Genomic DNA, 14320 nt, shown 5'->3' with positions numbered 1-14320 from the left:
ATTATTTTGGGGTCCTCGGGTCGAGTCGAAATTAGTAGAGTAAGAGAAAAAAATTCCATATGCCCCGCTCCTCCTAACTTTGATTCTGGTTGGTAGGCAGCGGCCAAAGCTTCCAAGGGTCTGATGTTGCCCCTCGTTTTTTTCTTCTATTCCACTCTTAGCGCGGGGCTTTTTTTTGTGGTGATGATTTCCTTGACGGGAAATGTGACCGAAGAGAATCTCAAACTTGACCGTCCTTGAGGTGATGATAGATAGAAAGCTGTTGATGTTTTTTCTGCTTCTTTTTTATGCATTTCAAATATTCTTGATGCTGAGTATCACCAACCTCTTGAATCCTCTACTGCTCGTCTTCCAGAAACAGTCATGGATCGCTAAAGACATCGGATAAATGCAACGCAATGCAACGCAACGCAACGCTAGAGGCCAAGACTTGGCTCGTTGGCACACGTCGGTCGAAAGCTGCACTAGCAACGTGCATGATGACACAGATGGCACCCAATGGGTGGGCATTGACAGGCCCCGGATGACGTTGGCTGGTCAATAGAGACGCTCTCAAAGCATTTGACGCTTCACTGCCAGACAATTGGACAGAGGTATCCATAGACCGGTTCAGACGTCGATAAATATCCATTGAATAGCACTTGCTTGCAATATTGTTGCTATGAAAGCCGCCCAATAAGTCAGAGGCGACCATACTCGATGTTATAGTGCCCTGCAGCATGGACAACGGATGGCCTACTTGTAAGTAGCTCCGTCTAGGTAGGCAAAGACCGGTTCCAAGCTCACTCAGTTTAGTCTTGATAGCTCAACAGCCGTGCACCATCATCTGCCGATCCGGTCTTACTCAACAATGATTTGTACGCCATCCCACGAAACATGGTACGACTCTCTCAATCAATGCTCTTCTTGCCAGGCACACAAATACGATCACCAATCATGAGCGCATCGCAATCAAGATCCTTGTTCTTCTTCAAGATATCTTCCACGCTCACGCCCGCCTTCTTGGCAATGTCATAGCACGTATCGTCTTGCTTAACTCCATACGCGATTGTACCCTCTGGACAGTCCGGAATGGGGATGCGCTGTTCGGGAGAAGACTTGTGGCCGAGAAACCAAAAGAGAAGAAGCAGCGACAGGATGATGAGCATTAGGAAGTTGAGGAAGGGCTTCATCTCGGTGAACCAAGACATCTTGGGTTGTTGATACTGCGGGTTCGTCACGAGGAAAGACTCGGATTCTTGGCCTTCGGGACGCGCTTCGCCAACCTTGGTGAGATGACCGTATTGGTTGCCGGGTGCGCTCTCCCAGTAACTTCCGTCGGCGTCGCGGAACGTATAGACCTGGCTGTCAGCATCGTAGCCTACTCTCTGCATTCCCTCTGGGAGGCGCTCCTCATCGGTATCATAGCGAGAGAATCGAGACATGATTATAGCTGATGGTAGGTAGGGTTATTCTGATGGAAATGATAAAGAAAGAAAGAGGGAGGGAAGAGAACGAGATCAGCTTGCCTCCTTTGGAACACGAGACATGATGCAGCAGGGGACCGCGTCATGATCTTAGTAAGCCACCTCGCCTAAGTTACCACCAACCCAGACTACTAACCTGACCTCAGAGTTGAAAACATGAGAGACAGAGGCAAATCAATCGATTAGTCCATAACTACTAACCTACTTAATTGAACTGGGGTTCTTTGGTCATTCGTTCTCGGCTCGCTAGAAATCAGTAGATGGACTTTCTTGGCATTATCTACACGAGATCATTAACTGTTAGAAATGCCCCTGCAAGTGACAACCGGCGATAAGACCGGTTATTAGATAGCTGATTAGATAGGCTTAGACTAATACTAATCTAAGCAGGGATAGCTCTATTAGCTATAATCTTCTATTAAAAGTAAGAAAATTTTACTTTTTAAATAGAAAAATAAAGCTTATTAAATACCTTAAAATTTATATTAAATATAATATAAATAGCTAATTATTATAATTATAAGCTTAAATAGAATTATCTTTAATAATTTTTATAGTATTTATTTTTATTTTAATTTTTTTTTATTATAAATCTCTTTCTTTATAAATAAAAAAGTATAATAACCTTAATTAATATATAAAACCTTTTATTTCTTTAAATATATAAATATATAAAAAATCTCTCTTTTTTATTTTTTATAAATATTTTTAAAATCTATATTAAATTTAATATTATAATCTATTTTAAATAATAATATCTTTAGATTTTAGCTTTAAATTTATTAAGCTTAATAAGCTTAAAAATTAAACTCTTTAAATAAAAATACTAAAGATTTATATTAATTTATTTAATATATAGAAATATATTAATTTAAATAAAGTAAATTATTTATATAATAATATTATTAATCTTAGAGTTATCTTATAAGAGAAATATAAAGCTAATTATATAGTAAAATTAAATAAGCCTATTAAGACTATTTCTATAAATTAAAAAATAATATTTATATTTTCTTTTTTTTTATAAAAATAATAAAAATCTCTATTAAAGAAAAATAAGCTTTTATAAACTATTAAATTATATTAATTTAAGCTATAAATATTAACTTTAAAGTATTTATATTATAATATAATATCTTTAATAAAGTTATAAAGTAAATTCTTATTTTAATTAATATTAATATACTTTAAGTAATTAAAATAAAGCTTAAAAAAAAAAGAAAAAAGAATTTACTTATAAATAAATTATTTATAGTCTTAAGAAAATATTTACCTTATTTAATAATATAATTAAGAATTTAATTAAAGCTTAATATTAAAGCTACTTTTAAAAAGTAATATATATAAAAGTTAACCTTTAAATTTAACTTAATTAATAAAATTCTATTTATATATAATATATAGCTTTTAATATCTTAAAAATAATTAGGAATTTTACTATATATAATTTCTTTAAGGCTATTAAGTAATATATTACTTTTAATTAAGTAAAATAAATATAATATAAACTTAATTATTAAGTTTAATTTAATAAGAAAATAAAGGATATTAATAATTATACTTAAGAACTTTTTATTAAACTTTAACTTTATAAAAATAATTTATTTAATATATTTTTTATTACTTTAATAAGAAAATTAAATTATAATAATAATTCTAATTAAAAAAATAAGTTAAATAAGAGTTACTTATATAAAAAGCTAAAGTATATTTAAAATCCTAAGAAGTATTTCTATATTAAGTTTACTCTAGGGATTTTTACTAGCTATAAAGAAACTTATATAATATCTAAAGAAAATAAATAAGCTATTTAAAATAAACTTTAAAAACTATAATAATAATACCTTTATAATAAGCTTAAAAATAAAGCCTAATTTAATAATAATTTTAATTATAAAAATAGTAATATAAGTAATAGCTTAGCTTTTAACTTAATCTTAATTTAAATTAATCTTAATTTTATTACTTAAGAATAAAACTTAATTATAATATATATTAATAGCTACTTATTATATTTACTTTTTAAAAATACTTTTTTTAATAATTATAATATAATATACTTTATTAATAATATTAATCTTTTTAAATTAAATTCTTTTATACTTTATACTAGAAAAAGTATAAAAGCTAATAACTCTAGTTTCTTTATCTTAAGAATTAAAACCTAGATTATATATAAGATCTTTTAAAATAAAAATAGAAAAAAGGTTAATAACTTTATACTTTAAAATATATATATAATTAAAGGTTTTTACTATAATATTATATTAAAAGCTAAGATCTTTTAATTAAGTATTTAATTTATTAAATATAATTATACTTTATATTAAAGTATATTAAATAATAATAGAATTCTAATTAATATAATCTATTAATATAACCTTATTTTCCTTAAATATAAGCCTCTTTCTATTTACTTCCCTATAGCTTAATTATTATTAAATATATTAATATTAATATTAATAATATATATAGTTATATATAATATAACTTAAATAAGGCATTTTTACCCTTTATTTAACCTATTTTATATAAAAAAAGATAATAAATACCTATAATACTTAAGATTTAATTATTTTAATAAATAGGCTTTAAAAAAACTAATACATTAAATATAAAAAGTTAAAATTAATAAAATAAAGTAAATTAACTATAAAATATATATTAAAACTATTACCTATAGTATAATTAATAAGAAACCCCTTAAATAAGGCATTATATAACCTTTTAAAATAGTTTATTAAGATCTTTAAAAGTATAAACTTATCTATAATAAATATTACTATTTTCTAGTTTTTATAAATAAATTTAATAGAATAATTTTTATATAATTATAATTTAATAAGATTAATATTATTATTTTTAATATAATTTATACTTTTAATAAGTTTATTATAAAATAGTATAATATTAATATTAAAATATATTATAGTAATAATAAATAAGCTATAATATATCTATTAAGAAATACTAATTATTAAGCTTAAGCTTACTATAAAGATATTAATATTATCTTAATATTAATATTAATATATAAATTAAATAGATAAATTAAATAAGTAAATAAAGAGATAATAAAGAAGTTTAATACTATATTAAATAGAGTATTTTTAATTTCTATCTTATAGCTAGAAAGTATAAAGGCAATAAATTACTTATTAAATAGAAGCTTAAAAAAAGGGAAATTAAAGTATTTTTTCTTTAAAAGTAATAAACTTATAGTTTTATAAGTATACTTTAATACTATTAAGGAAATATAATATTAACCTTTATTTTAATTAAAGTAGTATTTATACTTATAGCTATAAAGCTTACTTATTTATAAAGGAATATAAAAAAAAAAAGAATAATAATAAGTATTTAAAATAAGCCCTAGAGTATATATTAAATACTTAGTAAAATATAAATCTTAATATATCTATAAGATTTAAATACTTTAACTTAAAAAAGTTATTATTTTAAAAAATATTTAATTTAATAAAAAGATATTCTATAAACTTAAAATTAAAAGTAAAATCTTATTTTTAATATAAAAATTAATTAATTAGATTATTTAATATTAAAAATTAAATTAAAATATTAATAATATAATAATATTACCTTAAGTTATACTATTAAGTTTAAACTTAAAGATAAGAATAATTAATACTTAATTTAAAGCTTAAGAAATATAAAAAGCTTAAAAAGTAATATAATTTACTATATAAGTAATTATAATTAAGAAAAAAAGCTTTTTATTACTTTTACTATTAAATTAACTATTAATAAGACTTTAAATACTAAGGAATACTTTAGAGTTAAATATATAATATAGAGAATATATTATTATCTTAAGTATATTATAATAAAGACTAAATAAATATAGCTTTTTTACTTTAAGATTAAATACTTTAAGTAATTAAAGTATAAATTTACTTAAACTTAAACTTAAATATAAAAGATTATTATTAAGTAATAAGAATTATTTTAAATTTAAAGATTAAATAATAGCTAAGCTTATTCTTCTTAAGATAATAATTTTAAATACTATAATATTAAGTAATAATATATTTAATATCTATAAATATAATAAGAATACTTAAGATAAATTTATAAATACTTAAGAGATATTAATAATTATTAGTAATATAGTTAATTATATAATTAATTAAGTTTTTATTAATAAAAAAGTAAATATTATTTCTTTTAAAATATTAATTAATTTTCTAGAAAGAAAAAGGGATATAAAATACTTTAAGGCTTTTAGAATTATATCTTTTAATCTATATTACTTAAAGTCTATTATTTTAAAGTCTAATTAATCTTTAGAATTAAATTAAGTCTTAGGAAATATATATAAATCCTTAAGGAATATATATAAAGAATAAAAAAAGAGATTAAAAATATATTAAATATAAAATAATATACTTAATAATAATATATTATAGTAGTTTAATATATAAGTAAGCTTAAAAGATATAATTCTACTTAAGTTACTTAATAAATAAGAAAAAAAGAGAATAATTTTATATTAAAAAAAAAAGTATTATTAATATAGTTAAATATATATCTTAAATAATATAAAGATTAAGCTAAATTTAATAAATAAAATACTTTTAAACTTCTTAAAGGTATTTATTTAATTATCTTTATAATTAATTACCTTAAAGACTTAAATTTTATACTTAAAAAGCTTAAAATTATCTTTTTTATAATATTAAGAGCAGTAGATTATAAAGTAAAAAGAGAAACTTAAAAGAAATTAATTAAATTAATAAATTTAATAAAATACTATTAAAATTAACTCTCTTTACTATTAAGCTCTTAGAAAATAATATTAAAATATCCCCTTAAGGATATCTTTATAATAATTATTTAACTTAAGGTAAATTTACTATAAAATTTAAATATATAAAAAGAAATTAATTATTTAAAAATAAAAAGAAAGCTTTTTTTTATAAAATAAATATTTATTTATAAGTATAACTAATTAAATTATCTTAAGAAGTATAAAATATAACTAGTTATATATAGTAATTTCTAGAAGATTTTTTCTCTAGAAAGTACTTATATAGCTATTCTAGCTATATATTTATTTTAAATAATAATAGCTATTATAGCTAAATTTAATCTTAAGATTTTTTAATTTAATATTAAGAATATATTTATAAATATAAAATAAAGAAAAGACTTTAAACTTATAATCTATTAATTCTTATTAAGATTTAAATATAAAGAGAAGCTTTTATAGCTATAATAAGTATTATATAGCCTTTATAATTTACTTAAGTTATAGTTTAATATTTTCTTTATTAAACTATAGAGATTAAAGCTTAAATAAAGTATAAAAAAATTATACCTTTTTTATTTAAAGAATAAAGAAATATACTTAGTCTTTTTTATTAATAATATTTTAATTTTCTATTATTAAAACTGCCTTTTAAAAGTAAATAGAATTATAAAAAGACTTTAATAGAGCTTTAAGCTTATAATAAAGCCTAAAGTAAAATAATTTCTTAGAATTTAAATAATTTATAATTAAGAAAACTATATAATTAATTTATATTATAATTTATATATTAAGAAAATTATAAATAGGTTTAATTAAGATATAAAAAATACTTATTTAATAATACTTATATTATTATTTAAGTTTACCTTTAAAGGTAATTAAGTAATAATAAGAAAAATTAAAATTTATTAAGAAAAAATAGATTTTATACTATATATAACTATTATAATTAAAGTAAATATAATATTTATTATAAGTATTTTCTTTAAATTCCTTATTAACTTAAATAATATTTATTAAAAGGCAATTAATTAAATAATTAAATACTTTTACTTAACTTATTATTATTATATTATTTATAGAAAATATAATAAGATACTTATAATTATATTAAATATATTATTTATTAATAATTAAGCTTTAAAGAAGTTATCTTAAGGTTTTTTAATAAGCCTCTTTAGTAGTTTTATCTTATAAAAAGTATTAAAATAAATAATTATTATTACTTTAATAATAAAAGCTAAACTCTTAGCCCTTAAATAAATAGTAAAAGAAATAATAAGTATTAAGAGATTATTTTTAAATATTAAATTTAATCTTAAAGAACTATAAAATATTTACTATAATAATCTTTAAATAATCTATTTAATAATTAATAAGGGTATAAGAATAGCTACTTATTTATAATATATAGATATTTAAAATATATAGCTTAAATAGGAATTTATAAATAAGTTATTTAATATAACTTATTTATAAATAAAAGATATATTAATAAATAGTTTAATAAAAGCTTTTTTAAGATAGAAATTTAAGCTATTTATATTACTATTAAATATATTATAAACTATAAAGGACTAGCTCTTAAGTAGCTACTTTTAAGATATTAATAATAGTATTATTAGACTTAAAAAGGAAAAGAAAAAGATATATAGAAATTCTATACTTTCTCCTTAAGGTCCTCTCTCTAGGTCCTCTTTAAGTCCTTATATAATCCCTTCTTATTTAATTAGCCTTAGGCTTAAGCTAAAGCCTAAGCCTTTAATATAGCCTTCTTTTACTTCTTTATTATATAATATTAAGCTTAATTTACTTATTATTAATCTGCAGTAAGGCTAAGTAAATTCTAAAGTAAGCCTATATTAAGTTATTTTAATCTTATACTAAGGCTTATACTTTATTATTCTAGTTATTTATATAGGGTATTTATTATTTTAATTATATACCTTATTATTCTATTTATTATATAGGTAATTTACTTTTATTATTCTTTTATTTTCTATTTTATACCTTTTTCTATTCTTTTTAACCTTTTATTATATAATTTATTATTTTCTAAGTATATTTCTATTTACCTTTAATTTACTTTCTATACTCTTATTAACCTTATTTAGCTTCTATATAAAGATTCTTACTTATTATTATCTTTTTTTTAGTTTTTTTTCTTTTTAATACTTATATATTTCTTATAAGGTTTTATATAAAATACTTTTACTTTTTATATTAACTTAATATAGTAAATTATTTTATTTAATCTTCTTTTTTCTTACTATTTATATACTTTTTATAAAGTTCTATATAAGACCTTTTTTACTTTTTATATTAATTTAATATAGTAGATTTCTTTATTATATTTATATTTACTTTTCTTTTAATTTTTATTATTATTAATAAAGAAGGTAATAATCTTATTAATCCTTATACCCCTTATAATTATAAAGATAGCTATTAGACTAAATAAGCTATAAATACTTTTATTATAAAAGGTAATTTTAATAATAAAGCCTTTAACCTCTTTAAGGATATTACCTAGCCTTATAATAAATATATTATTTACTTTATTATCTTTAAAAAGGACCTAGCTTATAACCTTAAGTTATATACTTTTTATACTTAATATATATATTATTAATCTAAGTATTACTAGGAATACTATTTATTTACTATATTTATTATACTTTATTATACTTAATATATCTTAATTAATACTAAGAAAGATAATAAGGCTATTTTTACTTTTTACTAGCCTAGCCTTAATAAAGGTAAAAAAAGGTTTAAAAAGGTTATCCTTTAACCCTAGTTTTTCTATTAAGTTATATAGTTCTATTAAGTAATAAAATAAGCTTATAATTAACTTATATTTACTTACTTTATTTACTTTCTCTTTAAAGTTTTTCTTTTTAAAGAAAAATAAAACTCTTTTACCTTTAATTCTTATTTTTCTAATACTTTAATTTACTATTTTACCTTTATTATTATTTTAATTTCCTTAAGCTTTAATTTTAATTCTCCTTATTATAATAATAATAATTCTTCTTTTACTAATTAATAGATAATTATAACTTTTAATTATTTCTTATTTACTATATAGGCCTTTAATATTAAAATTAACTCTTTTCTATATAATTTTATTATTAAAATTATTACTTAAGTAGAATTAATTTAGGCTATTATTACCTTTAATTAAAAAGAGATTACTAATACCTTCTTATTCCTTAATTAACTTATAGCTAGGTCTTATAGCTAAGATAACTATTAAAATAGCTATTAAGATAATTAATCTTATTTTCCTTATTTCCCTTTATATTATCTTAATTATAATTAAAATAATTAATATTATTCCCCTTTTTCTAGCTAAAGCAGTAATAACTATAAGTATAAATAGGCTTCTATCTAGCTTTAGTTTTTATTTAGTTTTTACTTAGTCTTTTCTTAGACTTTATTATTTTTATATAGCTTTATTTCCCTATATATAGTTTATATACTTTTATATTATTTCTAGGCCTATTATAGCTTATTATAAATTAAAATATTCTTTTATTATTCTTTAAATCTATTTAATATTATTATATCTATAAAGTCTTCTAAAGGTTACTATATTAATTCTATTTAACTTAATTATTTTATTAATATTTACTTTCTTTTACCTTGCCTTAAGGTATTATAGGCTATTAGTATTTTTTTAACCTAGTATTTATTCTCTTTTTCTAGCTTTAGCTTTTTATTTTTAAGTATTAATTATAGTCTTAAATATAAGTTAATTATATTCTAAGATAATAATAGATTAAAGGCTATATATTCTATAAGGTTAATATAAAAAGTTAAATAAAGGTTTTTTAATATATTTAATATAATATTTAACTTATTTAATATACTTACTATAATATATTTTTATATAATCTAATTAAGCTTTTTACTTAAGCAATTAATTTTAATATTATATAAATCTAATTAAACTTAATTATCTACTTAAAAATATTCTATAGCTTATTATATATAATTCTATATATTTTTAACTTTTTATTATTAAAATATAATTACTACTTAAATTAAATTAAGACTATTATATAAGTATATAATAAATATAATTACCTTATCTCTAGCTAAAATATAGCTTTCTTAATATCTCTTAAAGTATTATATAATATTAAAGTTAAACCTATAGAGTAAATAATTAAGGCTAAATCTAGTAATTAATAATATATAGTTATTTAAGGCTTATTATATTACTAATAAGTAATTTAACTAATTAAATTATATAAAAAAAATAACTATATAAAGGATTACTTATATCTCTTAATTAGCTTACTTTATACTTTTATTAGTTTAAGGGTAATATAAAGTAAATAGGAGTTATTTTATACTTATTAGGCAGTATAGCTTAGTTTAAAACTTCCTTAATTAGTTTAAACTTTAATCTATAATAATACTCTTTAGGAAACTATAGAATCTCTATTAATAGTCTTAAAATTATAATATATAAGCTTTAGCTATAATAGTAATTAAGGCCTTAAGCTATATATACTTTAATAAATAGTTTATAATAATTAATAGGAATATTAATATAGTATTTACTTCTCTAGGGAAGCTAATTATAAAGTCTATAAAGATTTAAATAAAGTAATAATTTAAAATTAATAAGGATTAAAGTAATCCTTATTATCTTTAATAGCTTTTATAAGTCTCTTAATAATAGTAATTATAGTAATATCTTATTATATTTTAACGTGCTTGATAAGCGAGTGAGTCAGACAAGCGAGTGGGTCAAAAATCTTAACCCTCTTTATTATCTAGATGATAAAATTGCTTCAATTTATTCAATTGACTATAACTACTCACTATACTCATCTCCAGAGGCCTGAATATCCTCTTGACATGTTCTTGCGTTATGCCCGGTCTTGCCGCATACACCACAACGCCGAACACCCGGTCCGACCGACCTTCCTCGACCACCACTTCTTGATGATTCTGCCACTACCTGCGTATTCACATCTATCTGATCAATTGATTGTGATGCTTCCTGTACAGTCATCGCTCCTCCTTTCTGTAGTCTTGTTCTTTTTGCCCTCCGGCGCCGGCTTAGTATTGCATTTGCCTCTTCAAGATTTCGGACCTGATCTCTCAATAGGACAACCTCATGCATAACTGCCAATGTTGCTTTTGTATTTGACTTAATAGCCTCAATTATTGACTCTGGGGAACTGCTCTTATGCATAATAACTCGTCTGGTAAGGTATTCAGATTGAGATTGAGCCTCTGTTGCTGTCTTTGGGGTCTTTGAAACCCATGGACTTGGTGGTTGACTTGCCTCCCCAGGAGGCGTTGGAGTCCGTAACTGTATATCAAGCTTCGAGACGACGGTTTCTGGGTCAAGAGGATAAATTCCAGCTCCCCTAAAAGCCCCCTGGATATTGCTCTCTGTAAAGGTAGCTTGAAAAGCGGCATAAAAGGCTGGGAAGAACTCGGTCTTGGAAATGTGGGTTATAGAGCATCTAATCAGATGCTCTATTTCTCGACCATAAGCATTCTTCAGTACTGAAAAACACCCGACATCGAGAGGCTGGAGTAGGTGGGATGCATGAGGAGGCATACAAAGTGTGATAATCTTATGATCCTGACAGTATCTCTCAAAGTCGACAGAGTGGTGACTTTCATAACCATCGAGGATCAAGAGACGATAGAGACTAACTGATCGCTTCGCTGTTGATCGATCAAAGTGTTTTAGCCACTCAAGACCCAGCTCGTTATTTGTCCATCCATTTTGGCTTGTTGCAATAACCCAATCGCAGGGGAGGTTGCTTTCTCGATACCAGTTTGCAAGATGATACTGGCCTGAACCAATGATAAACGGCGGGATCGATTGACCTTCGGCATTTATCGCTGGAATTGCAGTAATCCATTCACGGTTTCCTGGCTGCACTGATTTTGGCCTTCCTTGCCTTTCTGAGCCTGTGACTACCATCCCGGACTGTATAAGGCCCATCATAAAGCCGGTCTCATCAAAGTTCCAGGTATCACCTGGTTGGATACCGTATTTAGCGATTGTGTTCTGTACAAGCCGAAACCAGCCACGAATAATAGTCGGATCTTCGCATTTAGCTCTCTGATAGTCATATCTCCGAAAGATACGCGTCTTTAGCTCTGGTTGTCGCTTTACAAAGTTATGAGCCCAGCGCTTGCCGACAGGTGATGCATCGCGGTCTGCAAGTAGAGAATTGGCCATTTCTTCCACAAAACGGATTCGCGAGGGAAACCCTCGCGAATCTAGGTCAAGAATAAACTGAACTATAGTCTGTTCTTCCAGATCAGATAGTCGCCGCGAGTTTGGGCCGGAATCACGTCGTGATTGAATGCCATTTTGGCGGCGGCGTAAGGTCTCAAATGGAACCTTATATATACCTGAGGCGCGTCGGAGACTAAGATTTTGGTCATTTTGAAGGGCCTGAAGGGCAAGAAGGATTCTAGCTTCATTTGAAGACTGTGACATAGTTGCTGGTTGAGAAGTATCTGATCAGATTGAAATGTTGTAAGGTGAGGGATTTTTGACCCACTCGCTTGTCTGACTCACTCGCTTATCAAGCACGTTATAATATATTATTTTAATAGTAATTTTTATTAATAATCTAGAAAGTTAAATTCTTCTTAAGATAGCTTAAGATTAATAAGTTATAAACTTCTTAGATAATTACTATAGTTAATAGTTTCTATAGTAAAAGCTAGGTTTACTTTTAATATTATAGTAAGCTAGCTCTATTAATAAAGTAATCTTAAACTTATTTATTTATCTTTACTTCTTTAAAGAACCTTTACTCTTATTACTATATAGCTTTAAATTAGGCTATATACTTAAGGTAATATAGAATAGCCTAGTCCTATAGGTTCTATAAATATAAATTAAAAAAGACTAATTAACCCTATAGTAATACTTAATTAATTAAATTTATTTTCTATTAGCTTATATTAAGTATTAATTAAGTAGTTACTATAAATTAAAAGATTAATATTAGTTTTAAGATTTATCTCTATTAAATTATAATTCCTTTATTATTTTACTTTTATTAAAATAAGGCATTAAGCTAAAAGATATCTTTTCTAGGCCTATATTAAAAATAAAAATTAAATTAAAATAAGAAATCTATTTAATATATTTAATACTTTAAGATCTTATATATTTTTATAAAATACTTTAGGTTTTTATAGTCTATAAATATAATAAAAAGTTAAAAAGCCTTTTTTAACTTTATTAATTATACCTTTAAGTAGTAAATTATTACTAGAAATTCTTTATTATATATAGTATAATTCTATTAAGCTAGGGTTAATAGTATTAAGTAGTATACTATAGAGTATAATATATTAGCCTTATTTTATTAAAATAGGCACCTTCTAAGGGCCTATTTAAAATAATCTATTTTAATAATTATCTCTTTATCTAGTTTTTATTAAGTTAGTATTAGGCTTAAAATAAATATATCTTTTAATATCTAGAAAGCTTATTCTTTTTATTCTATTTAAGTAAAAAGTATATTCTTCTTAATAAGGTAGTTTAATAGTATTATAATATATAAAAACCTTAGTATAAAATCTTAATAGAAATTAGTAAATCTAAAAAAGCTTTATATACTTTATATTCTTATAGATATTACTTAAGAATAAATTACTTTAATTTTCTCTAGGTTAAGATAGATCTTAATTCTTACTTTAATAATATATCTTAAGTATTTTACTTTATTTATTATAAAGGTATATTTCTTAAAGTCTAGGTTTAACTTAGCTTTTTATAGCCTTTATAGTATTTCCTAGATATATTATATATAGTCCTTTCTAGAGCTATTTATATATATAAAGATATTATTAAAGTATATTATAATAAAGATTCTTAATAATAATTTAAGGGTATTATTAATATATCTTTAAAAGATTATAAATACCTCTATAAGGCTAAAAAGTATAATTAATTATTTAAATAGTTTAAAGTAAATATAGAATATAGTAAAGTATTTATCTCTTTTAGCTATATAGATCTTATAGAAAGCTATTTAAATATTAAGCTTTATTAGTTAATATACCTTAGAAAAAAAAT

General features: G+C 22.7%; 1 protein-coding gene across 1 annotated transcript; it reads right to left on the bottom strand.

Moving 5' to 3' along the window:
- Nucleotides 1–890: 890 nt before the first annotated feature.
- Nucleotides 891–1424, bottom strand: FPOAC1_002337 (uncharacterized protein; the record flags this gene model as incomplete). Its single annotated transcript, XM_044846917.1, has 1 exon — nt 891–1424. One exon carries the CDS (start codon nt 1422–1424, stop codon nt 891–893), a length of 534 nt encoding a protein of 177 aa, XP_044712833.1.
- Between the last annotated feature and the right edge of the window lie 12896 nt (nt 1425–14320).

The sequence above is a fragment of the Fusarium poae genome, chromosome 1 (assembly GCF_019609905.1).
Source record: "Fusarium poae strain DAOMC 252244 chromosome 1, whole genome shotgun sequence".
In the NCBI taxonomy this organism is placed as follows: Eukaryota; Fungi; Ascomycota; class Sordariomycetes; order Hypocreales; family Nectriaceae; genus Fusarium; species Fusarium poae.
The sequence above is the reverse complement of the archived record's forward strand: the minus strand, read 5'-3'. Positions and strand labels throughout refer to the sequence as shown.